General features: G+C 50.0%; 1 protein-coding gene across 3 annotated transcripts; it reads right to left on the minus strand.

Annotated features, from left to right (window-relative positions):
* Positions 1–17,373: 17,373 nt before the first annotated feature.
* Positions 17,374–23,129, minus strand: Glyctk (glycerate kinase). 3 transcript variants are annotated; one of them, XM_057767958.1, is made up of 5 exons: positions 23,113–23,129; positions 20,330–20,746; positions 19,968–20,119; positions 19,217–19,392; positions 17,374–18,979 (listed from the first exon to the last, which is right to left on the minus strand). In XM_057767958.1, exons 2-5 carry the CDS (start codon positions 20,704–20,706, stop codon positions 18,113–18,115), a joined length of 1,572 nt encoding a protein of 523 aa, XP_057623941.1. In that variant the 5' UTR covers positions 20,707–20,746; positions 23,113–23,129; the 3' UTR covers positions 17,374–18,112. The 3 variants fall into 3 exon arrangements, with proteins under 3 accessions (XP_057623941.1, XP_057623940.1, XP_057623939.1); XM_057767957.1 differs by lacking the exon at positions 23,113–23,129 and adding an exon at positions 21,119–21,182; XM_057767956.1 differs by lacking the exon at positions 23,113–23,129 and having other exon boundaries at positions 20,330–20,908.
* Between the last annotated feature and the right edge of the window lie 3,213 nt (positions 23,130–26,342).

The raw sequence follows: 26,342 nt of genomic DNA on the forward strand, positions 1-26,342 counted from the left end.
CAGAGAGGAGTTGAAAATGCTAAACTATACCCTCTCTGCTCCATCTCCAGAAGCGACTTCGCTTCCCAAGTTGTATCTGTCTTCCTTTTCCTTTCTGTTGTTTGATTTTTAAATGTACCCCAGGTTCACCTCCAACTGGCAATGCCCCTGCCTCTACATCCTGAGTATTAGCAGGAGAGGAAGCATGAGCTTCCCTTGGGACTACTGCTCACGAGTGGTCATGATCTTGACTTATTCTATGGAATTTCAGAGCATGTCATTAAGAAAACCTTATTAAAAAGAAAAGACAGCATGAACTCAAAGACAGATCTAAGAAGATGTCTTTATTTTATTATATTTATATTATCCCACCCTTACATGGACTCCAGGGAATGAACTCAGGTCATCTGGCTTGCGTCTTCGGACACCAAGCTCTCCTCCTCCCAGAGCCGTCTCACCTCTAAGTGAGTCAATAGCTGTATATTTTATTCTTGTGACTTTTGAAGCTAGGTTGCTGAAAAGATGTGGTTTCCGATCAGATTCAAAGATTAAGCGAAGTTTTTGTTTTGTTTTGTTTTGTTTTGTTTTATTTAATATATTTATTTATTTATTTATTATGTATATAATATTCTGTCTGTGTGTACTCCTGCAGGTCAGAAGAGGGCACCAGACCTCATTACAGATGGTTGTGAGCCACCATGTGGTTGCTGGGAATTGAACTCAGGACCTTTGGAAGAGCAGGCAATGCTCTTAACCTCTGAGCCATCTCTCCAGCCCCAAGCGAAGTTTTAAAATTAAATTAAACGAGCTGGTTTAACTGATTTCTCCTATCTTAACGGGTGTCTCTTGTAAACGAAAGCGAAAGCCGTTTCCTGACATCCGTAGGTCTGATTTATGGAGGAACTAAGAGTGGTAACAGGTTCAAATAAAAGGTCGCAGGGTTGAAAACCCGTGCTTTGGCCTCAAGCATGGCTAATCCACTCTTTCAGCAAGCTTGAAATCTCTGGCAGAGAAAGGGAGTGTTTTCTCTATGCCTGTCTTCATGTCTTCATGGCGGCTATAACAATCGTGTCAAAAGCCTTCAGTAAGGATGGAGATGCAGTGCTGGTTCGGCGCTTGCTTGGCTAGCCTATGTGACACCTTAGATTCAATCCACACGCCACGAAAGCAACTTTAAAAAAAAAAAAAAAAAAAAACAACAACAACTTGAGCAAACCTGAGGATAAGGGACTCCTTTTCTTTTTCTGGTATTTTGAAACAGGTCTCACTATGTAGCTAAAGGTGGGTGTAGTGCAGGCTAGCCCCTCAAACTTTGCACCCTCCTGGCCTGGCCTCCACCCAAGCACTGAGATTTACACTCCACGCACCTCCAAGATGTTGTTTTGTTTTGTTTTCAGACTGGGATTCGTGTAGCCCCGGCTGACCTCAAACTCAGTATGCAGTGGGGAATAGCCCTGAACTGCTAACCCTACTTCCCAAATGCTTGGATTACAGGTATGCACAGCTATTGACTCACTTAGAGGTGAGACCACAGTTGCCATGTATCGTTCTGTGTGTGTGTGCTAGGGATCCTTAGACACGCTACTCACATGCTCTCTCTACCACTGAGCTACATCGCTAGCCATCCATGTGTCCTTCATGTGTGTGCACACTCCTACATGTGTGTGTACATGTGCATGTGGAGACCAGAGGGAAAACCCAATCGTCAAACCTCAGGTGCTATCTACCTTGGGGTTGGGGTGGGTTGTCCGTTTGTCTGTCTGTTCATTTTATTTTGTTTTTGTTTTGAGCCAGGGTCTCTCACTGGCCTGGAGCTCACTAACTAGCCTAGGCTGGCTTGTAGGTGGGTTCCTGGGATCTGCCTGTCTCTGCTTCCCCACTGGGATCATAAGTGTGTCCACACTGGCATTTGTAGATGGGTTCTGGGGGTCAAACCCAGGTTCTCACTCTTACATGGCAAGCACTTTACCAACTGAGCCACCTCCCCAGTTCCCATGTTTCTTTCTTAATGATAAATTTCAAGAGCTGTATGACAGGGCACAAGTAGGGATAAAAGCCTGGGAACGAGCAGTCCAAATCCTGCTTTCCAGATACTTCGCCCGCCATGCCGTAGTCCTGTTAGGAATGTCTGAGTCCGATTCTATCCCTAAGACTCTATCCTGAGGATGTGGCAGCCTCCTCCATCCTATGCCTTACACAACGCATGGTCGCTGAATGGACCAATTACGCTGTCCAAGGCTGGGAGGTTGTCTCGCCCACCTGTCCTCAGGGTAGTGCATCTGACAGCCACGGGAGGAAATGGTTCAGGGAGAGGTCTGGAGCAAGTGACAGAATGGGCCAGTGGGTACAGAGCCTCTGCAAATGCTATAGATTTGTATGGCCCCCCAACCCCTGCCCCAAGCCACAAACAGGAGGACATCTCTAAGAGACAAAAGTTGGAGAGTCAAGCCACATAGAAATGAGAGCGGTTAAATGCGAGAGTCTCCTTCACTCCTTCTGGGTCCCATATTCCATTTGAGAAGAGCCACTTTATAGGCTCTCCTGATAACCTGATAAGAGAATCCAGTGCTATCCAAAAGACCAGCAAGCCACGGCCAAGACCTCTCACCCAGCAGCGTGGGCAAGTGCAGGGCTCCCTGGGTTGGACCAACCTCCAGCCACTCTGTGGGTGGTCTCCAGCCTCTCCCAACCACAAACGCTGCTTCCCAGCCCTCCCAGCTCAGGGCCAGCCTCCTGAGCACCCTGGCAGCCTTCCAGGTCTCCGAGGAATCCACTGCCTCTGCCACAGCATCATCACCACCGTCGCCGCTGCTTCGAAAACGCAATTACAGCAAACAACAGCCGCCTGCCTCGCTTGAGCCTCGCCATCTACACCTGGAGCTAATTAACTTAATTAGGTCTTAATGAGCTACACTGGTCGGAAGGCCTATTTTTACTTAATTATCCACTAATGTACTTGGCATGAAGAAGTGTGGACCTGGAGAATGGTTCCGTGGTAGCAGTGGCTGCTACCTCCCCTCTACAAAAGGGACACCCAGAAGGAATGTCTGTCTGCCAGGAGTGAGCCCCGAGGACCTGCTAGGCCAGGAGTGGAGGCAAAGTAGGGACACAAGCACTCATACACACACCATGCTCTCTTCCTGGCTACCCTGCTTGAGGAAGGACCCGAGCCCCACTGGAGGCAGCTGATGGTGGTGTGACAGGCAGGACTTTTGTATTCCAAGATCCCTGCCAAAAGAGGACAAAAAGACTCAGCGAGTAATGCCTCTGTCTCCTGCAACAGGGAGGAACAGAGAGGTGAGGGGCCTACTTGAGGACACACAGCAAACTGGTGGGGATGCAGGTGAGTGACTCATTTGAGTGGACCTTTTAGGCACAATGAGTAGTCAGGCCTAGCAGTGCATGCCTTCAATCCCAGCTATTTAGGAGGCTGAGGCAGGAGGATCACAAGTTCAGAGCCTGCCTCGGTATTTTAATTTATTGAGACTCTATCTCAAAATAAACATTGTAAAGAGGGCTGGGGTGCAGCTCAGTGCTAGAGCTTTTGCCTGGCACACATGGGACCCTGGGTTCAACCCCCAGGATGGGGATAGTGCTTGATGGGATCCACTGACACACACACGTGCACATACACACACATATACACACAAGTAAAATAAATACTTAACATTTGTTTCTGTTGGGACTGGAGGGGTGGCTCAGCAGTTAAGAGCACTGGCTGCTCTTCCAGAGGTCCTAAGTTCAATTCCCAGCAATCACATGGTGGCTCACAACCACCTGTAATGAGATCTTGCACCCTCTTCTGGCCTGCAGGCATACATGCAGGCAGAACACTGTATACATAATAAATCTTTTTTGAAAAAGATTTTTGTTATTTTTAAGTGTGTGTGTCCACGCGAGCACGTGCGCATGTTTGTGTGTGCATGCATGTGTGTGTGCGTGTGTATGTGTGTGTGTGCGTGCGTGTGTGCACGTGTGTGTGTGTTAGATATCAGCACATAAGTGCGGGTTCCCAGGGAAGCCAGAGAACTGGACCCCCCCAGTGGGGAAGGGTAGCTGCTAGGGGTAGTCAGGACCGCGAGGGGTGCACCCACCCACTGAGACAATGGGGCTGATCTATTGGGAACTCACCAAGGCCAGCTGGACTGGGTCTAAAAAAGCAGGGGATAAAACCGGACTCTCTGAACATGGCGGACAATGAGGGCTGATGAGAAGCCAAGGACAATGGCACTGGGTTTTGATCCTACTACACGTACTGGCTTTGTGGGAGCCTAGGCAGTTTGGATGCTCACCTTCCTAGACCTGGATGGAGGGGGGAGGACCTTGGACTTCCCACAGGGCAGGGAACCCTGACTGCTCTTTGGGCTGGAGAGGGAGGGGGAGGGGAGCAGGGGAGAGGGAGGGAAATGGGAGGCGGAGGCGGGGAGGAGGCAGAAATTTTTAATAAAAAAGAAAAAAAGAAAAAAAAAGAAAAAAACCTGTTTTGGGGGGTGGGGAGAAGAGCAGGGACTTCCCTATTGTCCTAAGGACACCCTCTTTGCACCCACAAATAGTGGGATATGGTCTTGATCCTACTGGAGGCCTCCAGATCACTAGCTCACTTGAATCTCTGGATTCTGGAACTAGATGGAGACCACAGTCCTACTATAGAGCAACATGTCTCTGCCTAACAATGAACTTCAGGGCAGCCCACTCTCCGGAACGCCAGACTTAAACCTGACTAGGGATTTCTCAGTACCTCAAGCTCCATCCATGCCCCCCTACCCCAGGAAATTTCTAACCTAACATGAACAAGTCAGAAACTCTGATTTCTCAGGCGCCAGCCTCCTCTTCCCAGAATCAGCCTCTTCTGAAAATGGCCACACCATTCCCTTGCTTGCTTAAGCCAGGAACTGAAGCACTGCCCTCGATCGGCCTCTGGCACACACCACAGCCAGCCCACCAGAAGTATCTTTGGTCCTGCCACTAAATAATAGCCACGAATGTCAGGTTCCTACAACTTCCCCAAAGGTACTCAGGCCTCGAAATCCTCCGGCAGCTCTATCACAAGCAGAATAAAGCCTAAAGCCCTTCTCGAATGCTAAGGCCTAGCGGTGCCTCTTCACCCAGCCCCCTACTTTCCATTCTTCTTGCCAAACTCATGTGAGCTGTCTTTGGTCCCTCCAAAGGCTTGGGGCCTTTGCACTGACTGCACATTCTTCTAACTGGCAAAGCAGGACCTCTCAGGAGCCGACATTCCTGCCCCTGTGCCATCTGTTCCTCAACCTCAGCCTCCCTTCTGAGCTGGCCCTCACTTCCTTGGCAGGAAAGCCCATGGGAGCCATGGCAGACTGGGCTGGATGTTCAGAACCTTCTGGGGCTCTGGCCATATGTAGGCATGGGCTCTGTAGCTTCCTCCTGTTCTCATAAAGTGAATTTTGTCATATAATCTCACAGATGATGTCCTGGTCTTAATAGAAATCTGACCACATAATGGAGTTTTAATTTTGTTGACTATTGCCGGCAACCGGGATGGTCTGATTACCCACCTGCCTGAGGGTCAGGCTCCCTGAGGAGACAGTTCCAACCAGCAGTTCCCTCTGCCCTTCTGAACTGTAGAATGCCGATCTTCCTTCCATGCGGAGGCCACCTGCGACATACACAATGGGAATCTTCCTTGCAGCACCTCTAGTGTGTTAGACCCTGTTCTCACCTGAACATCTCATCTGCGTGTGGTCAGTGATGGGACACAGTGCTGTGTGGGAGACCCTGACCTGCAGGGACAAGGCAGAGGCTGGGACTTAGCACTGGGCTTCAGTCTCTCCTGTATATTCAGTGACCAGGCACAGTTCTTCATGGGAAACCCTGACCTGCAAGGACAAGGCCTGAGACTTAGCACTGGGTTTCACTCTCACCTGTGTGGTCAGGGACAACACAGGTGGAACTTAGCTCTGGGCTTCTCTAGGACTTGCTTGCTGTCTGTCTTCCCACCTAAGAAATGAGACAATGGTGCCACTTAGCAGGAGAGTTTAGGAGGCATGGCATGAGCCAGGAGGTGCCCTATAAACCTCTAGTAATGTCACTGAATTGCTACTGAGGTGGAGGCAGAGAGCTGGAGGCTGTAACTCCCAATTGGCCTCTGAGAAGATGGAGGGAGGCTGAGGATGTCCGGAACCTGAGGGCCAACTAGTGACTGAAGACAGCCATGTTCTCTCTTAAGGACAGGAGCCCATAGAGCAGAAGACTCTCCAAGGCTGGGGTGGCGTGCCGTATGCTGTAGAATACTGTCTATTCCCAGCACAGCCGTCTTCTCGAGGGCAGCTGTGGCCGTCTGTGAGCCACCCTCAACCTTAACCCTTATTGTTTCCTCATAAGAAGAAAGGGGTGGGGAGGCCACAGATGTCACCTGAGATGCCAGCCCTCCTGCCTACACCTCCCTTCCAGGTGTATGTGATTCTGCCAAACTGTGCATGTTCTCCATCTTGGGAGGTAAAACAGTGTTCTCAACCTGTGGGTCGTGACCCCCACAGAGTTTGTAGATCAGACATCCTGCGTATCAGATGTTTACATTACGATTCATGACAGTAGCAAAATTACAGTTAGGAAGTAGCAATGAAATACTTTTATGGGTTGGGGGTCACCACAACATGAGGAACTGTATTAAAAGGTCACGGTGTTAAGAATGGTGGAGAGTATTGTGGGAAGTTTACTGAAGAGGGTATCCTATATACGCAGTCATGGGACAGACATCATCTAAGCTGAGGTAACACTTTGGGGTGGTACAGCTCTGTGGGGTCCACCCACACTCCTGTAAATAACCCCCCTCACCCAGGCTCTCGAAGTAAATCTGATAAACTGGACTTTAATGGAATCATTACTTTAGTCTGTTGTTGACATTGATGGATTTACATCACCCCAGAGAAAGTTCATTCAACATCCAGGATTGGGGAGTCCCCAGTAACCCCAAGCTACATCTTCAAGTCAGCACTACCACGACTGCTTCTAGCACCTTCCTTGCCTCGAGCCTTAGTTTCTCCACTCATCCAGTTAGGATACTTGGCCCAATCACGACAATCAATGGTCTCATGGGGCCACCCTGAAGGAACAACAGATCTGTGGGTATGAGACATGGCATCTTTGAAATAGCAATCCTCTAAAGAAAGACAAGACAGGCCTGCTCGTGATGACATTTCAGGCAGAGGACTTGAAGGCAAAGGCCCAAGCTCAACCACTAAGACAGCCCACAGATGCCACTTTCCCTGGTATTGGGCTGTAGGAGTAGGACCCATATTTGGTGCTAACAGGCTTTGTCAGGGACTCCAGGTGCCCTGGAAACTGTCTTTGTGCCCTAGTTACTCTACGGCCCCAGGCTATGAAGTCCTGGCAGTTCTCTCTCTCTCTCTCTCTCTCTCTCTCTCTCTCTCTCTCTCTCTCTCTCTCTCTCTCACACACACACACACACAAACAACAACAACAACCCGCCACCACCCACCGTCGAGCGGAGGCAGCTGCTTGGCCTCCATGCTGGAACCAAAATTGAATGAGCATTTTTACAATGTCGCTTCCCGCTGACAGCTCCTAATTGCATGTTGAAGCCATGTGATGGAGCCCAAGTTACACTAATTATGTCATTACCCTAATTAAGTAAATACTGTATGTGCTAATTGGCTGAAATCTCTCCAGGGGGATGGGCACTGGGAGAGGAGCCCTAAATCTCCTGGGCTTTGATGAGGGCGCTCTGGAGGTAACAGACCTTCCCACGTGTCACCTGGCAAAAATCAGGAAGGAACCTGGATGGTGTCTCTGGACATTTGTGCCTGCGTGGCTCTGGAGAAAAGTACTGGCCAAGTCACCAAAAGCCCAAGTCAAAGGCTTGCTCTGGCCCCAACAAGTCAATAGTCACGAGCTAGCCTTTTCTTTCAATAGGGTCCCTTTGTTGTCCCCATCTCAGCCAGCCCAGGACCTTTGGGCTTGTGGACATTGTGGGCATACGGGGCATCGAGGAAACCCAATGTCCAGTCAGGACCAAGCTAGCCATGAACTGGGTCTTTGAGACCCAGTTATATGTTTAGCTTGGGCAAGAATGAGTTAAACTGATGACCAAGCAAAGACCCAGTTGCTAGAGATGAAAACCAATGTGAGCTAGCAAGAAGAATGACTAGGGCCAACATGCCCAGGAAGACATGTGAAGTATGGTGTTCTGAGGAAGTCCAGAGGGCTTCTGGGAGGAAGGAGCCTTCATCTACAAGGCAGGGAGAAAATCAGAATGCCAGAAGTCAGATCAGCTCCAAGCTGGAATTTCGCAATATGAAACTCCTTTTGTTATCATTGTTATTGTGTGTGCATGCACACACGCACGTACACATTCCTACAAAGAGGTCTTTGTAGTTGGCTTCCTACTACCACATGTGTCCCAGGGATCCCAGGTTGTCAAGCTTGGTGTAGATGCCTTCCACTAAACCCTTCCACAGACTCCAGTATAAAATTTCTTCTGGATAGGAGTTGTAAGCAGCCATCTGAAGTAAGGGGACTTTGGAGCTATAACAACAATGTCACCCCTGAAGCTGGGGGTAGTGGTACATGCATCTAATCCCAGTACTCAGGAGACCTAGGCCAGTTTAGGTTACATAAGGAGACCCTGTCTCAAAATAAAATAAAATAAAATAAAATAAAAGAACTGGGACCCCATTCAGCCCCTTAAAGTAAGTGAGAACGGTGGCACAGAAAAGTTGCCAAGTGGGCTTGTGCCTGCCCTGTCCTTCATGAAGTTGTGGAAAGGGTCCAGAGTTAGGGGCAGAGCAGGCCTCCAGCAGCTTTCCTCCTACCTCAGGGCTGGATGGTGTCTGCCTCTCAAGTGTGCCCAGGTGGTTTGGCACAGCCATTCGCTCTCCCAGCTCCACTCTGCCTGCCCGCCTGCCTGCTTGCGTGCCGCCGTCTCCACAGACATATGCTGCGGCTCCACACCCAGGAAATACCACATGCTCACTTTTCAGTGGGCAAACCTCCTTCCCGCTCTTTCGCGTCCCTCCCAGGACTACAGCCCCAACACAGCTCACCCGACCCCAGCCAGGTCTCAGGACGCCAGTAAGTGACATCCACTCAGTCATTCACTGCCGTGGAGGCCTGCATTCATTCCACACGTGATCTGAGCGCCACTGGTTTGGCCCCAGCATAAGAGACAAAGTCACTGAGCCATCCTTTCAAAAGTAGGCAACTTCCTTAACCAGCTGGGATGGGGACGGGAGGCTGTACGAATGCACAAATGGCAAGCACATAAAGAAGGAGAAAATGGACACAAATACTAAGAGTGGAATAGTAAGAACAGTTGGGGGCTGGAGAGATGGCTCAGTGGTGAAGAGCACTGGCTGCTCTGGCAAAGGACCTGGGTTTGATTCCCGGGACCCACATGACAGTTCATAACCACCTGCAAACCAGTTCTAGGGATCTATTACACTCTCCTGGCCTCCATGTATGCCAGTCACACATGTGGTCCACAGACATACATGCAGGAGCTGTTTTTTAAGAAATCAAAGTAGAGCCAGGTGTGGTGGTGCACACCTTCATTCCCAACACTCAGGAGGCAGAGGCAGGCAGATCTCTGTGAGGTCAAGGCCAGCCTGGTTTACAAAGTGAGTTCTGGGACAGCCAGGGTCATTACACAGAAAAACCCTGTCTTGAATAAAAAAATCAAAATAATAAAAAAAAGAATAGTTGAATAGGCTGACACAGTGTCTTGTATCTATAATGCCAGCACTGGAGAAGCTGAGGCAGGAGGATCACTGCAAGTTCAAGGCCAGCCTTAGCTACATAACAAAGCCTGGGCTACAGAGTGTGACTTTGTCTCAAAAAAATATATAAATATATCCCCAGCTGGGTGGTGGTGGTGCACGCCTTTAAGCCCAACACTTGGGAGTCAGAGGCAGGTGGATCTCTGTGAGTTTGAGGCCAGTGAATGCCAGGACAGCCAGGACTGTTACATAGAGAAACCCTATCTCAAAAAATAAAAACTATATGGGTATCATGTATACTGTTCTTGTTCTGGCAACGTTAAGTTCTAAATAATTCATAAATAAAAAGTAAATTAAAATAGCGGGCATAATTGTGCATGTCTATAGGCTAAGGCAAGAGGACTGTAAGTCCAGCCTGGACTGCATAGGGAGTCCCAGGCCAGCCTAGCTTCTTAGTAAGTTCCTATCTCCAATAATAATAACAACGATGGTGATGGCGGTGATTGTGGGGATGACTATGATGGCCAGGAGCTGGAGAAGAGGCTCAGTAGGTAAAGCACTTGCTGGGCAAGCATGAAGACCAGAATTCAGATGCCCAGTGTCTGAGTAAAAGTCAGGGGTGGCTATGAGCCTAGAATCCCTGCAACTGGGAGGCAGAGACAAGTGAACCCCAGGGACTTGCTGGTCACCCCACACAAGGACGGGGCATGCAGATCAGTGGTAGCATGCTTGCCTTTCATATGCAAAGTCCAGGGTTCCAGCCCTAACCCTAAAAATTATTGTTATGTTATTACTATCATCATCATTGATGATGAGGCTCCAGGTTCCTGGAGAAGACTTTTGTGACAGCCAGGTGATGTTGACTCTGCTGGGTGGAGCTTGAGGGCTATCTCTCCCCCCAGCCACCACCATAGCTTCACATGCTCCATCCTCTTGCTCCAGAAAAAGACTCTGAGGATGCTCAGGGTGGACAAGAAGAGAACTTTCTTTGGCGGGCATGTGCAGGAGGAAAGACAGCTGGAACTCCAGCACTTCAGAACCCAGGAGACCTGATTGCTACCCAGGCCTCCTCACCTCCCTCCACCAGCATTACCACATGCTGAGCCCAGCCAGCCAAGGCCACTTCCCACGCAGTGCCCTTGCCTGTCACAGCTGTGTTGGGCAGCAAGGGGGTGACAGCGAAGATCATCAGTTCACCTGTCTGCATTAGGCAACCCAAGACGCATGGGGTGGAGGGGGAGGCCTCATGTCCAGGTGCCTCTGTGAGGACGGGTCTGCGTCCGCTCCTTACTGCCTCTTCCCCTGCTTTGGGTCCCCATCACTCGGCTTCCTCCTTATGCCCACCATCCTCTGCTCCTCCCATGGGGCCCCTCGGACTCCCTCCGGATGAACTGTCTCCTCCCCTTCCCCCGTCAAAGGCAGTGACACCAGCATCCTGATGTGTGGTCAGTCGTGGAGTGTGGGTTAGGGTGCTCGCTCCCAAAGAAAGGGAGTCCTGCCTTTTCCCCCAGACCCTGGACCTTAAGGGGCCACTCCAGCCTGGTCAGACGAGTGAACCCGCCTTCCGGAGATTCGGGACACTCCTCTGTGTGCTCAGGGCTGGTGCACCTGCGGTCAGCAGGGGTCCTACTCCTCCCCTCAGACACCTTTGTTCTCAAGCCTTTGTGGCTGGCCCTGGCCTCCCAAGCCAGCCCACTAGCCCTTGTCCTTTGCCTGGCAGGTCTCTCTCCCAGCCATCCCCCCTTTCTTGCATAGCTTTTTACCCATTCAAGTCTCTCAGATCAGAACCTGGCATGGGACGGGGTGGGACCCCTCCACTCACTGCAGTCCTTCCTCCCCCAATGCTCCCTCTTCTGCCCACATCCACTTACTTGCCCCAATCCCCTCACCCAGTTCTTGCTCCCCGCCCTCCCCTCTCCTCTCGGCCTGGCCCCCTCCCTATTTCCTCTTCCCTCCTTTCTTGGCCCTCCAGTTCGGGGAGTCGAGTCGGTCTTTCTCTCCGCAGAGGCAGTGGTGGCTCGTTGTCCTCCCCTTTCTCCTCACCCTCTCCCTTCTCTCTTCCCCCTCCAGCCTCCACTCCTCACTCCTCGCCTGCTCACTCACCCTCTCCCTCTCCCGCTGCCCCCCCTCTTTCTCCCCCACCTCTTTGTTTCAGCTGAGAACCGGCTCCTCGGGACAGTTCCCACACTGCAGAGCCTCTGGTGAGGAGACAGCGCCACTGAGGTAAGCTGGGGGTTCGGGGACACAGGCGCGGGGCAGTCGAAGCCCTGGGGGCGGGCAGGTGGGGACAGTGGGCAGTCCGGGCCACATCACTTCTCTGCCCAAGGCAACGGAAGCAGCAGAGTGCTAGCCTCAGGTGCCCTATCGGTCAGCAAGAGCAGGATGGGGAGGGGGGGGAGGCTAGCTAGGAGCTGGCAGGCTGTCCTTGCCCTGGTACCCAGCTCCTGCTGATGGCCCAAGACTGAGAGAAACCCTGGGGGACCCGACAGAGTGAAGGGGGAGGCTGGGACACCCAGAACAGCGCACCCCTGAAGGTTTGAGTCTACGCCCAGTCCTCCCTGCCTCTAGCTGGGCTGCAGCTAGGAAATTGCAGGGGGCATCAGCAGCACTAACCGGGTTGTGACCCTCACAAGTGCCTGTCCCGGGGTTGGTTGTGGGTCGGAATGTGCTGGGGCTGTTTCTTCTGCCCAGGTGGAGGGGGGCGGGGCAGAGCTCTTTCCCCTATCACTAGCTCGCGGTTTTCCTCCAAGCTACTGACCCTCAGACTCACAAAGCCTTGGGAAACGGGACATGTTTCCCTTCTCAACGAGTCTTTGACCAGCTCCCGCCTAGACACGGTGCCCGGCACAGCATTCCCCAGAGTTGCAAACGGCATCTGAGGCCAGGGAACAGATGTTCCTGCAATTGACTTGCCGGGACTGAGAGGGACAGAAAGGTATCGGGTTCTGTGGGAGGGGTGGGGGAAGGAGGGGGAAGCAGGTGGAGACAGAGCCCTGGCTCTTGGGTGAAGAAGCTACAAGTGCACTTTCTGGGACAACCTGGAGCCACCACAAGAAGCTTAGAACCTAAAACTGGGTGGTGAACAGGAGTGGACAGAAAGGACAGGGGCTGAGCCGCCCGGGCCCCCTTCTCAACTGGGGCTCAGGGCTAGTTCTGACTGGGCCCAAGACTGAAAAGTTCATAGTCCCAAGAGCTCTGCTGGTTTCAGGAGAGCCCGAAAAGGGTAGGAGAGTGGTGACCCACGGGGAACCTTCCCAATGGGGTGCATTCTGGAGGGGGGGTGGTCTCAGGCTGCCTGTTTGGGATAGGACCAGATCCTACAGCTCCCGAAACACCCAGGGCTAGTAGTGGACCAGATCATGAAGGTGGATATGATCCTGAATCGGAGTTACTAGGGGTGGTAGCCTAAGGACTGAGTACCTAGGGCACACACTCACAGAGGCTCATTCTCCCTCACCCTTGTCCAGAATTTCATTTTAACAGAGCAGCAGCTGCTGCTACCGAGCCTACCACCACTGCACCCAGATGGAGCTGGTGTAGCTGCTACAGACCAAATACTCACTTTCTGCCCACACCCTCCAGTCACTACAGGCCAGCCTGAGCCAGAGGGAGGGAGGACAAGCAAAGCCTCAGGATCAGCCTCAGGGGGGAAACTATCCCCTCCCAGGCTGTGGACAGCTCACTGCAGCTCTATCTCATGTCTGCCTAAGTCACTGAGTGTTAGGGCTCACCCCTTTCCCCCACATGGACAACCCATCTTCTCCCCTAGCATACTCCAAATCATAACCCAGCCTGGGGTCAAGCCAGCCGTCTCTTCCCTAACTTGGCCTATGTTCCTCATACATGAACCAAACTCAGAGGGAGGCAGGCTTCCCTGCCTTTTTTTTTCCTGAGACATCAGGGGACCATCTTCCTGCAAGACAGGCAGCTGACTCGTGCTCCAGGTAGCCCCCCTCAGATCCTGGACCTCCGGTAATTCAAATACCATCTCTGAACTGGAGACATGGCTGGCAGACACTCCCAGACACATACACACTAAGAAGGGGGGACTGGGGATGTAACTCAGTTGGCATCAGGCTCTGGATTTGATCCCCAACACCACATAAAATTGTGATGATGGCATGCATCTGCAATCCCAGGACTCATGAGCTAGAGAAAGGGAGATGGATAAATTCAAAGTCATCCTTGGCTATATCTCAAGTTCAAGGCCAACCTGGGCTATATGAGACTGTGTCTTAAAAAAAAAAAAAAAAAAAGCCAGCTAATGTCATTCTAATGTCAGAGGACACAGGTGGCAGGTGGCTTGCTTGGCTTCAGGGCATGAACACCAATGTCCTGCTGGCTCTAATCGTGGCCCTTTCTGGCAAGAAGAGGGCCTCTCTAAACTGAGATCTCCTTACAGGTATCTTTGGAAGATACTAATATCTGAATTTTTTATTTTATGTATATAAGTGGTTTGTCTGCATTTATGTATGTATGTACATCACATGTATGTCTGGTGCTCAAAGAGACCAGAAGAGAGTGCTGTGTCCCTAGAACTGTAGTTACAGCAGTTGTGAGCTGCCATGTGGAGGCTAGAAACTGATCTCGGGCCCTCTGGAAGAGCTGCCATCTCTACAGCCTCATCTATCTAGCCCCTTTTTCCCACTTTCTCTCCCAGGGCTTCTCGTTTGCATGGAGCTTTCCCATAGCGATCCACCTGCTACAGAGGTAAGCAGGGCACAACACTGTCTACAACAGAAAAGGGAAGAAAGGTAGCGGGGCCAGGACAAGGGTCTAGAACTGACTCCCTCTCTAATGTCTCTCCCAGGTCAATTAGGTGCCATCCTAGTGAAATTTTTATATGAACACAGAATCCACACCCTCTAATGGATACAATAACTGTACAGTCTCTCTACCCACATTCTCGAGGCACTGATGACAGTCCCAGGGACAGAGGGGCTCGTTTATTCCCAAGGATGTTTGAACCAGGGCTTTCATCTTGATTCCAAAGAGGGCATCTAAAGAGTTGCCAATGAACTGAGTTTGTGATACCTTTAATCCCAGCACTTGGGAGACAGAGGCAGATGGAGCTCTGTGAGTTGAAAGCCGGGGTTATATAGTGACCCTGTCTCAAAAAAAAAATAAAATAAAAATAGAACAGAGTTGCCAAGGCTAAACGAAGGCTACAGGGATGAGGTCATAAGGAACTTGCAAAGGTGAGGGAGGAAGGGAGGAAATGCTGGAAGCCACATGCTGTGTCTCTCCACCTGGAACCCTTCTCACAAACCTTCATTCCCTGCCCTCTTGCACCAATCCTGCCACATCACTTGGCTTTGACCCCTGCTAAAATCTTCATGAGCCTTGTTATCAGAGTAAGGTTAACTCCCCCACGAGGCTCTTTGCCATCCTACATCTGCCAGCCTTGCAGATGTAGGTCTCCTTGCCCACAACATCCCCAACATTCTAACCACACCAAACTGCCTTCACCTGGGAATGGAGCAGTGTGGAGGAGGCCTGCTCAGTGGCTGGTTGGAGGTTCTGCTGGACACACACACACACACACACCTACACATGCGCACTCAGGTAGAAGTTCGCTGTTTACATGCAAGGGATTTCCTACCAGACCACTCACCACACCACCCTTCCATCCACAGAGACCAGCAAATCTGCTTTAGGGGATCCCTGAAGAAACTGGGTATGGTCACATGACCGTCCTCCAACCCCTAAGGGACGACAGGAAAACAAAGGTACATCCCCCTAACTCTGGCTGAGCCTTAGGTTGGCCTCAGGGTATCTGAGCCCCAAAAGGCAACAGAGAACAACCAGAAAGGTACAGACCAGGTCCTTGTGCTGGGCCTGTGACTGACTTGCTGTACTGTTCCAGATAGACCATCTTCTCTCATTCTCCAGCTACAGGACAAATGGGTTTAGCTAAGCTTACCCCAAAAGACTCTCCAGACCCACAACTCATGCCAACATCTAAGAATGAGGAGACTTGCCGGGCGGTGGTGGCACACGCCTTTAATCCCAGCACTTGGGAGGCAGAGGCAGGCGGATCTCTGTGAGTTCGAGACCAGCCTGGTCCTCAAGAGCTAGTTCCAGGCTCCAAAACCACAGAGAAACCCTGTCTCGAAAAACCAAAAAAAAAAAAAAAAGAATGAGGAGACTTTAAGATAAGGAGGGCTGGACACCCTCGTGGAACAATCCCCTAGCATTGCCACATGAAGATGAAATGGGGACTTGGGCAGCAAAAACCTGAGTCAGGAGAGATGGCAGCCAAAATCCAAAGGAAGGTAGTACCTTCAATAATCCATAATTGATAAGACTCGTGTGTATTTAGCCATTCATTCATTTATTTTACTTTTCAGTGCTGGGAACTGAACTAGGACTTCACACATGCTAGAATAGCAAGAACCATTGACTATATTCCCAGGCTTCTTTTTAAAGCTCTTTGAAATGGGATCTCACTTCATTGCCTGGGCTGGCCTTGAATTCTCTGTGTAGCTCAGGCTAGTCCTCCTACCTCTCAAGTACCTTGGGATATACAGGCCTGTGTCGCCAGGCCCAGCTACATGACTGACACTGATGGAGGGGAGAAGGTCCCATTGAGCATTAGCTGTGAGGAATTTGCATATTTTCATCATCTAGACTGACCAAATAGATAGGTGAGCAAATACAGTGAGTTAAGCCCACCAACTGTTTGCTCTAAGGGGGCCCAATTCAGACCCTAGACCCCAGACTCTGAAAGCATACAGGAAAGGGACAAAGGTAGGCAAGGGGAGCTCCGGCAAGTTCTGCCCATATGTAAAACCCTCAACAGACAATGGTGGCAGCCATACCCACAAGCGACCCTACTCTGAAAAGCACCAGTGGGACTGCACATGCATTCTGACACCAGTGTCCTGTGCCCACATGCTCACCACACAAAGGCAAGTCCTTGGTCCCTGGCCCTCTCCTCTTGAAGTTCTTGCCTACAACTTGGTGTCCAACAGGTATACATTCCCATGGTCAAGCATACAGAGACAGGACCCCCTCTAGCGGATGCCAGAACACCAGTGTAAAGACAAAATCCCCTGAGACTTTGACCTTCTACACCAGGAAAGAAAATGGTACACACCATTCCACTTCCCTAAACCTCTCTGGTCCTCAGAGGCAGCTTGCCTTGCCTCCCTCTCCCCATACCTGGAACATGCAGGATCTAGGTCTCTGCGTCATAGGCCAACTGCTTGCCAGACTGTCCAGAGCCCATGGTAAAGGGTGGCTCTTCCCAGGACACCTCAGCTCTGACCTAGGGCCCCACACACCCTCACAGTGGAAGAGGGGTCCATAGGAGCAGCCCCAGGCCTCACTGTTCTCTATGGCTTTTTATTCCTATGTGATTCTACTGCTCACTCATATAGGGATTGGAGCCGTGGCGCACGGTGAGGAAAGCCAACGGAGAGCTCTGATACTGAGCAAGGAAGCTCAATGGCAGCCAGACCAGTGGCTGCAGACCAACCCCAGGGACTCACTTCTGACAGCTGTGACAGGACGGGGTGAAGGACTGTTGAACCCTACTGCTCGAGTCCTGGAGACACGTACTGAAATGCTGGCACCAGGACCCTGGCTGGGTACCCAGAACACATGGAACATGACGTGTACAGAACATGGCATGTTTAGCCTGGGAAAAAGGGGGCAGATATAAGAGAACAAACTTAATGCCCTGCAGCCTGAAGAAACCCCTTGATAAGATAAAGGATGAAAGCTAAGAGTGGTCTAAATACTGAAGGGACATCCTTGGTAGCAAGTAGAAAAATTGCTACCCAGCCAGGCTACAGCAGGAGAGGAGAAACCACGGCCAGGTTGCCACAGGGAGTCATGGTTGAATAGGTCACAGTCCTTACAGCTCTCCTGCTCACCCACATTGAGGCTGCTAGGAGCCATAGGCAACCCTCACAGATTCCCATCAACAGACCCTGAGTGTGCCCCACAGAGAGGGGGTGAGAAACCCTGTGAGATACTGGCACCAGCGCTAGGACCACACCATGGTCCCCTTCCCAGCAGCTACTCAAAGCTCTGCACCAGAGAAACACTGAGAGATGAGCTGAGACCCCCACAACGCTCCTTTTTATTTTCAGGCTCCCTAGCTTCAGTCCATGAAAGAAACAGGCTAAGACCTGGACAGATGGGGTCCTGGGGAGAAAATCAGGAGTGGGAACGGGCCAAGGAGCTTCTTCTGGGCCTCAGTGCTACCTGCTGACATGACAGGAAGTAGGGGGGAAGAATCTGGTCGGGGGGAATGAATATGGAGAAGATCGAGGGATGTGGGTAGAGCAGTAAAGGAGCCAGGCTAAGGGGACAGGGAGTCCTAAAACACAACGAGGACCTGGGAACCAGCCTTGGAAATTCCCAGGAAACCCTGCCCTTGTAAGTTCCTTATATACTCTCAAATATGAGCTATGCTATCACTGAGGACGAAAAATCAGGAGGTGGACATCCATGACATTGGTCCCTGTCAACCCTGTATGCAGCAAGTGCGTTCCACCCTGGAGGCTGCAAAAGAAGGTGTAGGAGTCATTGTGGGAGAGGACGGTGGCTGTGTCCAGGCCTTCAGCAGAAGCCTGGCTGACGAGATCAGACATGACCCAGGCCCCAGCCACCTTTGTAGGCCCATCCTGCCCATCAGTGCCTCCACTCAAAAATAGCACATCAATAGGCCCCAGTGGCTGTGTGCCCAGCTCTGTTCCCACGCGCAGGGCCAGTTCTTGGTTCCGACCACCCTTGCCAGATCCCTGCAGCTGCACCGTGGGCTCACCACCAGCCAGGAGGCAGACTGGGCCTTTAGCCTTTGCCACAGCTTCCAGAGCCTCCTCCAGCTGCAGGTCTGGGAGCTGGAGTTCAGCTGCCAGCTGATGGAGTTCTGCCTCTTCCTCCAAAAGATGCCCAGCTATGGGTGAAGTGAGACGGGCTGCAGCCACCCGGGCTAGCAGCCCATAGAATTGGGCCACGGTTTTTACATCACCCTGCATGGCTGTGCTCAGCACTGTGGCATGGTAGCCCAGCACCTCAGCATGCCTCTGAGCCTCAGCCAGTGCCAGAGAATTAGAACCGATGATCACATTGAGGACATGACCACAGGCATGTGGCCCGCGGGGGTCAGAGTCAGCTCGAGAGAGCACAGTCTTCACAGAACGTGGCAGGGCAGCACGAAGACCATAGCGATTGAGAATCTGCAGGCAATCTTGTACATTGTGGTCACTGGCTACAGTAGGGCCACTGGCGATTACCTCCAAAGGGTCCCCAATCACATCTGACAAGATGAGGCTTACCACCTAAACAAAGGACACAAAATAAGGCTCAATCTTGACTCCTCTCTGTCCCAGGGCCCTTACGAACAAACTGGTCCTGGGTGCACACCGCCTGGCATGCTTCCTTACCCTCTCACCACCTTTGGCCTCCTCCCAGGACTTCCCCGTTGAGGTCCCTGCCAACTTGTACGTTGGACTTCGCTTTCATTTCCCTGTCACCTGTGGGGAACCCAGGGCTGGCAGAAAAAGTGATGACTGCACCTGAGCAGGATAGGCAGCCTGAGCCAGCCCTCCACCCTTCAGCTGGGACAGGGCTTTCCGAATGGTGTTCAGCTCCTGGATTGTGGCTCCCCGAGCTGCCAGCAGCTTGGTGAGCATCTGTTTCTCCTCCAGCGTGACAGGCGGGATAGGAGCAGGCAGCAGGGCGGAACCCCCACCTGTAGAAGCAGCGAGAGTGTTGGGGAGAAGGGAACCTGGTAGAAGCACGGAAGTGGACTAAGACAATGGAGTTGCAGTGCCCCCCTGTGGACATGGAGTGAAGTTGTTCCCCTAGCTGGGGTACTCCATATCCCAGAAGATGCTAGGAGGGCTGCTCATATATATAGCTCAGTTTTGCCTAGCCAGTGTGAAGCCCTAAACTCGATCCCTAGCACCAAAAAAAAAAAAAAAAATTATACACTTTTTTTAAAGCATGGAATAAGGAAGAGCAAGGAAAAAAAAACAGCAAACAACCAAATAGAGTTCTGTGGGGGCTGGAAACTCAGTTTGTGGAGCCCAGATGACACAGTTGCATACAGCAACATTTTCCAAAGGTTCTGACATGTGTTAGCATGTTAGTGTGCCCTCACCATCAAAGTTCAGGACAAATGACTGCCCTGACACCACCCACAAGGTGCCCTCTAGGCACCTCACTGTTTCCCTTGGTTCCAACTTTGCCCTGAGACCATGGAGGCTCAGATGAACTTCTCAGAAATCTGGTATTTGGGGCACCCCTGTCAGCTGGGACCCACACCTGAGATGAGCACAAGCAGCAAATCATCGGCTGTGAGCCCCTCTGCCAGCTGCTGGATGGCCAGGGCAGCCCGCAGTGCATCACGGTCCGGTAGGTTGTCCTCTGCACCCTCAAACACCTGGATGCGGCTGTGTGGCTTCAGCAGCATCTCTCTGAGGAGAGAGCAGACAGGGAAGGGATGGCGTGGGCTCCTCTCCTCCTACCTGACTTCTCGGCTGTACAGGGAGAGTGACATGAGAGAGATTGCCCACCCATCTTGAAACCAGGCCAGACCCAGGAGATAGGGAGGCCAAAGAGAAACAGAGAGGTTTGCCTTCAAAGGGCAGTAGAGAGGAACCTTCCACCCCCCCATAAAGTCTTACTGCTTTCCAGCATGCTCCATAGCAGCTCGGATCCCCTTGGGAACGCTGATCACACCCTGCACAAGATGCTGGCCCAGTAGCTCCTCGGCTGCAGCTGCCATGCCCAGTACAGCCTTGCCGAAGCCCACTAGGTAGAGGTTTTCCCGTAGCTGAAAACTCCGGTCCCGCACCTTCAGCTGTCTGCCACTAGGATCCAAAGACAGCGCCCTTTGCAGCATGGGGCCTGGCTGCACAGCACCCACGGCACTCTCAAATAGCTGCCGTGCCTGTTCTGCCAAGGCCATACCACTGGACATCCGGGCCACTGGAGGACCCCAGAGGAAAGGACGTGACGCAGCTCGGAGGAGACAGGGCAGGACCTGGAGGGCTGCAGCCATGCCCCCGCTTCTCTCAGCACAGCCTTGTATCCATAGCTGCCTGGAGAGGGAGGAGAATGAGTGTGGCCACAGGCAGAACCCCACCATCATGGCCACCCTACTGAGACCTCAGGACTGGTGGACTCCATAGCCATGGCTGCAAGAGTGAGCCATCTGAAATGAAAGCTAAGAATCCATGAAGCCTGCAGGCACCCTGACACTACTCCAGTCCTGCAAGCCCAGCCCTGATGCCCAGCCACGTCCTCTTCCTCTGTAGGCCACACACCAGTCTTCTAGACACTCTGTCCCAAGTCCAAAGTTCCTATTCCGTGGACCCTCCTCCTGAGTCACCTCCTCTGGCTGGGAGTTAATCATTCACAAAGGCAGCTATTCCTCCCAGTGGTCCCCTGCACCACCCACCCTTTTTCCACACCTCTGCTTCTAAGTTCTCACACCAAGACTGTGCCCCTTTCTGGCATTTCTGCCTTATCTTTTTACCATTTCTACTGAAAGAAAGAAAAGAAAAGAAAAGGAAAGGAAAGGAAAGGAAAGGAAAGGAAAGGAAAGGAAAGGAAAGGAAAGAAAAGAAAAGAAAAGAAAAGAGAGAAAGGTTGTTGGTTGTCTCGCCAACTGACCCCAAGCCCACTGACCTCTAGCCTGCTCTATTGCATTAGCTCAGAAGACTAGTCTGGGACTGCTGGTTCTGTGTAGAAAGGTTACCGGCTATCGGTGCACACAACCTGAGGATTCTCAGCACTCAAGACCAGTTCATCAAAAGGTCCGAGCACAAATCAGGAGTAGCTACAAAACTGGACTCAAGGTGAGCCCTTTGGCAAGCCCCTGGTCATATGCAAGTGGACATGTGCTATGAGGCTCAATCTACAGCACAAGGAAAGGTGCCCTTCTACCCACACAGCTGGACAGGGTCAGCTTGCCAGGAACACCCCTTTCTGGCTCCATAATAGCAAAACAAGCTCTGAGTTACACCACTCACAGCAGAAACAGCCCAGTGCTGGAGCAGGCAAAGGCCAGGCTCCTAACTGTGCCCAAACAATCATTTTCCTACTGGACAGAGTGAAAAACAGAGAAGGTCTTAGGGTAAAGGTCAGGCAGCTATACAGGGACAATGAAACCAAAGCACTCATCTGTTTAAAAAAAAAAAAAAAAAAAAAAAAAAAAAAAAAAAAAAAAAACATCTAATTTGGGGATAGAGGAGTACTGGAGACTGAACCCAGGTTTTACATGTAACAAGTATGCACTCTACCACTGAGATAGATTAAAGCCCCTAAAAAAGATACTTACTAGAATAAATGTCTACCATTATGCTGGAAGACAGCTATATCGGTAAGCGTGGATAGAAGAGGAAGGAGTCTAGGAATTGGGATGCTAGTTTTTCTCAAGTGTGTAGTATATCTTTTCTCAGACTGAGCTCATTTGCAAGGTGGGATGAAATTAAGCCTAATTCTTTCAGGGAACCTGCAAAGTACAGTTCTGTGGGAGAGACACCCCTGCCGTGCATCAGTCGTGGACTCCTCCCTGACAGTGGAGGGCTGATACTTGTTCGCCTGACACCTCAGGCTTTCTGATGCTCTGTCCAGTGCAACAGAGAAAGCGCCAGGTAACAATTTACTAACCCTCCTAAATAATGTGCAACTTCCGGACCTGTGCCAGTTAGCCATGTAGCACACAGCCAACTTTCAAAAAAAAAAAAAAGTAAGAAAGAAAGAAAGAAAGAAAGAAAGAAAGAAAGAAAGAAAGAAAGAAAGAAAGAAAAATACTATGTTGTGAAAGGAATATACAGGGCACCCACCTTGGAATGTCCGATTTTCAAGTAAGAGATTCCAAGGGTTTGGACCTAAACACATCTTAGCTAAACACACAATGCTCAGCTCTAGGTAAACTTAGTCTATCTCACAGAGGAGCAAAAGCCTAGAGGATCCCTATTTGACTCCAGGACAAAGGAATGCTCAAGATCAAAGTTCCCAGATAAAACGCTGAGCGTTTGGTGAAATTTTTTTTTAGTATAAATATGACCGGTACATTTGGGATTATTTGTAACTAAAAATTACGTTGTGGTGAGTTGAAATCTAACTGGCCTTTTCAGTTGCCAAATCCCCAACACTTTTTAAGACACTACACCTTTCCAGCTCCGGAGCGCTCCAATTGCTAAATGAGGAAATGGGAAGATCAGCCTTGACTCCTCCCGGAACAAACTGGAGTTGACGTCACTTCCGGATTTGGCCAACCGCCAGGTTACCGGAAGTGACGTCGCCAGAGGTTGGTGGCCTGTGATCTTCACGAGAGAAATGTTTACCGCACAATGTTAGGTGTCGAAAAAATTAAGGGGCTGCTGTCGCCTGGATTCGCCTCCGTCCGGGTCAGGAATGACTTACAAGGTCCATGTTTATCCTTGAGAGGCAAACTTACCTTTCTGCCGCGTCCAGCGATAGAGACCGGAAGTACTCTGGGTGGGTGGGGATTTATCCGGAAATGGCAGATCTGGGGCCACCCTAGAGACCCGGATCCTGACTTAGAACTTTCATGGCTTACTGACAGCCAGAAAACCTGAAAAGAGGCGTATGGAGTTCTCTTTCTTTATTCCCGCAGCGGATTCTCGGTGATTTGCAATTATCCTTCCCTCTTCGTCCTGTTAGATCTAATCAGTCATTAAATACACTCCAAATTCCTGTTAGGTGCCAGGCATTGGGCTGAAAGATCAGAGAGCTACAGCCCACCGCTCTCGAGAGATTTAAGGTCATCCTTGTTCCTCCGCGTAGTTATAATTCCGTGACAATTCATTGATGTTTATCACTCTTCTCCATGAGCTACCAGATACTGCTAATTCAGCAAATGATTTTTGTTCCATGATCTTTGAACACAAAAGTGCAAACTGCCTGTAAACAAAAATGAGCCTGAGCCTTCTTCCTACCTGCTCTCGATCGCACCTTGTGTCCACTATGACCCAACCATGCCGCCTTCTCACATTTAAAATCAGCTGTTGGCTGGACTCAAAAAAAAAAAAAAGTACCCTTTTTTTTTAACTGATGGAAAATATTTCTTCAAACATGTTTCCTTACAACGTTTTGGATTTGTTGTTGTTGTTGTTGTTTGGGGTTTTATTTCTTTTGCCATGTCCCCCACCACACACACAGGGACACACTGCATAGCCTAGGTTGATTACCTTCAAGTTTATGATTCTCTTGCCTCAACCTCCGGAGTACAAAAATTGCAGGCATGTACTACTGTGTAATTGAGAAGCTTTGTCACCCACCCACCTACCGTTCTAAATTTCCTTGCTTCCTGATGCTTCCTCCACTCAGCAACATCTCTCTTCCTTTTTTGTGAAATCCCTTCTGTTTTGTAACTCCATGTCTGTTTTGCTATTCCATGTCAGTCTGGCAACCCAGTGGGATCCTGTCTCAAAAATATCTTTAAAAAGAAAGAGGAAGAAAGAGAGGAGGTGGGATAGACTGGGGGAAATGGTTCAGTAGTTAAGAGCACTGGCTGCTCTTCCAGACGACCTGGGTTCAATTCCTAGCACCCACATGGCAGTTCACACCTTCCTATAACTCCAGTTCCAAGGGATATGGCACCCTCATATACACATGCAAGCAAAAAGCACCAATACACATAAAAGTAAACCTTCAAAAGAAAAAAGAAAGGGAGAAAAAGGAAATTCCAGTTTCTGTTTGTACTCAGGACAACAGAGATACAAGAAGGAATTAAATCCACTCAATACCATTCAGGAGTTTACAGTCCAGTGTGCTTAATCTTCTTGCTGTTAAATGCATCCTGTGAATAGTTTGGGAATGGCAATGGAGTATTAAAACCCGGGTAAAGGAAAATGGGTACAGGGAGCTGGAAAGATGGTTCCATAGTTAAGGGCACTTGTTGCTCTGGTAAAGGTCTCGCGTTCTGTTCCTAGCACCCAAGGGGTTTACAACTATCCAGAACTCCAGCTCCAGGGAAGCCGATGCCATCTTCTGGCCTCCTCAGCTACCAGGCATTCATGTGGTACACATACATGAGGCAAAACATTTATACATATAAAGAAATCTTTTTCTAAGAAAATGAACACGGGGCTGGTAATGTAGCTCAACTGATGGAGAGCTTGCTTAGCATGCACAAGGCCCTGGGTCTGATCCCCAGCATCTCATAAAACAGTGTTTAGGGTTCATGCCTAAATCTCAACATTTAGAAATCAGGCTCTCAAAGCCATCCTTGTCTATGTAGTTTAAGATCAGTTTAGGGGGTGCTGGAGAGATGGCTCAGTGGTTAAGAGCATTGCCTGCTCTTCCAAAGGTCCTGAGTTCAATTCCTGGCAACCACATGGTGGCTCACAACCATCTGTAATGAGGTCTGGTGCCCTCTTCTGGCCTGCAGACATACACCCAAGCAGAATATTGTATACATAATAAATAAATAAATAAATAAATAAATAAATAAATAAATAAGATCAGTTTAGGGGGCTGGAGACCTTGTCGCAAAGAAAGAAAGAAGAAGGGAAGAAAGAAAGAAAGAAAGAAAGAAAGAAAGAAAGAAAGAAAGAAAGAAAGAAAGAAAGAAAAAGAAAAATTGGGGGGTTGAAGAGATAGCTCAGCTGTTTAGAGTGCTTGATAGTCTTTCAAAGGATAGGGGTTCGATTTCTAGCACCCACATGGCAGCCTACAGCAATCTGTAACTCAAGTTCCAAGGGATCCAATTCCCTCCTCTGGTCTCTGAGGGTACCAGGTACACACACACACATAAAATTAGAAAATAATAAAACAATAAATGAATAGTACTGAGGAGTAACACCTGAGGTTTTCTGTTGTCCTCACACACATGCACACAACTAAACATACTCATTACACACACATACAAAATAAGCTATCCGCAGGTTCGGTGTCTGCTCATGGCTTTGTTTCTGTTTCCAAAATGACAGTTTATCACTGTATCCTCCAAAGGAGATGAAATAAGACTTCAGATGGTAGAGAGTTGAAGGGTAAGGGTCTCATAGAAGAGGCCTTGACCTCATTTACAAAGAACATACTCTCAGGACCTAACCACCTCCAGAATTCCCACTTTTTGTTGTTGTTGTTGTTGTTTGGTTTTATTTCGGGTTTTGGTGTTTTGAGACTGGGTCCCACTGTGTAGTTCTGGTTGTTCTAGAACTCACTATGTAGAACAGACTCATAGAGATCTGCCTGCTTCTGTGTCTGGAGTGCTGGCATTAAAGGTTTGCATCACCAAACACCTGAATAAGGCCCTACTTCTTTTTTTTTAATATTTATTTATTTATTATGTATACAGTATTCTTCCTATGTGTATGCCTGAAGACCAGAAGAGGCCACCAGACCTCACTACAGATGGTTGTGAGCCACCATGTGGTTGCTGGGAATTGAACTCAGGACCTTTGGAAGAGCAAGGCAATGCTCTTAACCGCTGAGCCATCTCTCCAGCCCCAAGGCCCTACTTCTTACCATTATTTCATTGAAGAACGTTAGGGGGATACAAATACCCCAACAATAGCAGAGGTCAGTGGACCTGTGTCACACCTAGTGGAAGGTTCTGCAGACTCATTCACTGACTGGAATTCTGTGGTTCTGAGGAGCTAGAATGCTGCACATTTCGAGCTGAAATTATCTGGAGCAAAGTTTAGTTCCCTTGAGTTTTGT

Source organism: Chionomys nivalis, chromosome 4, assembly GCF_950005125.1.
Source record: "Chionomys nivalis chromosome 4, mChiNiv1.1, whole genome shotgun sequence".
Lineage (NCBI taxonomy): Eukaryota > Metazoa > Chordata > Mammalia > Rodentia > Cricetidae > Chionomys > Chionomys nivalis.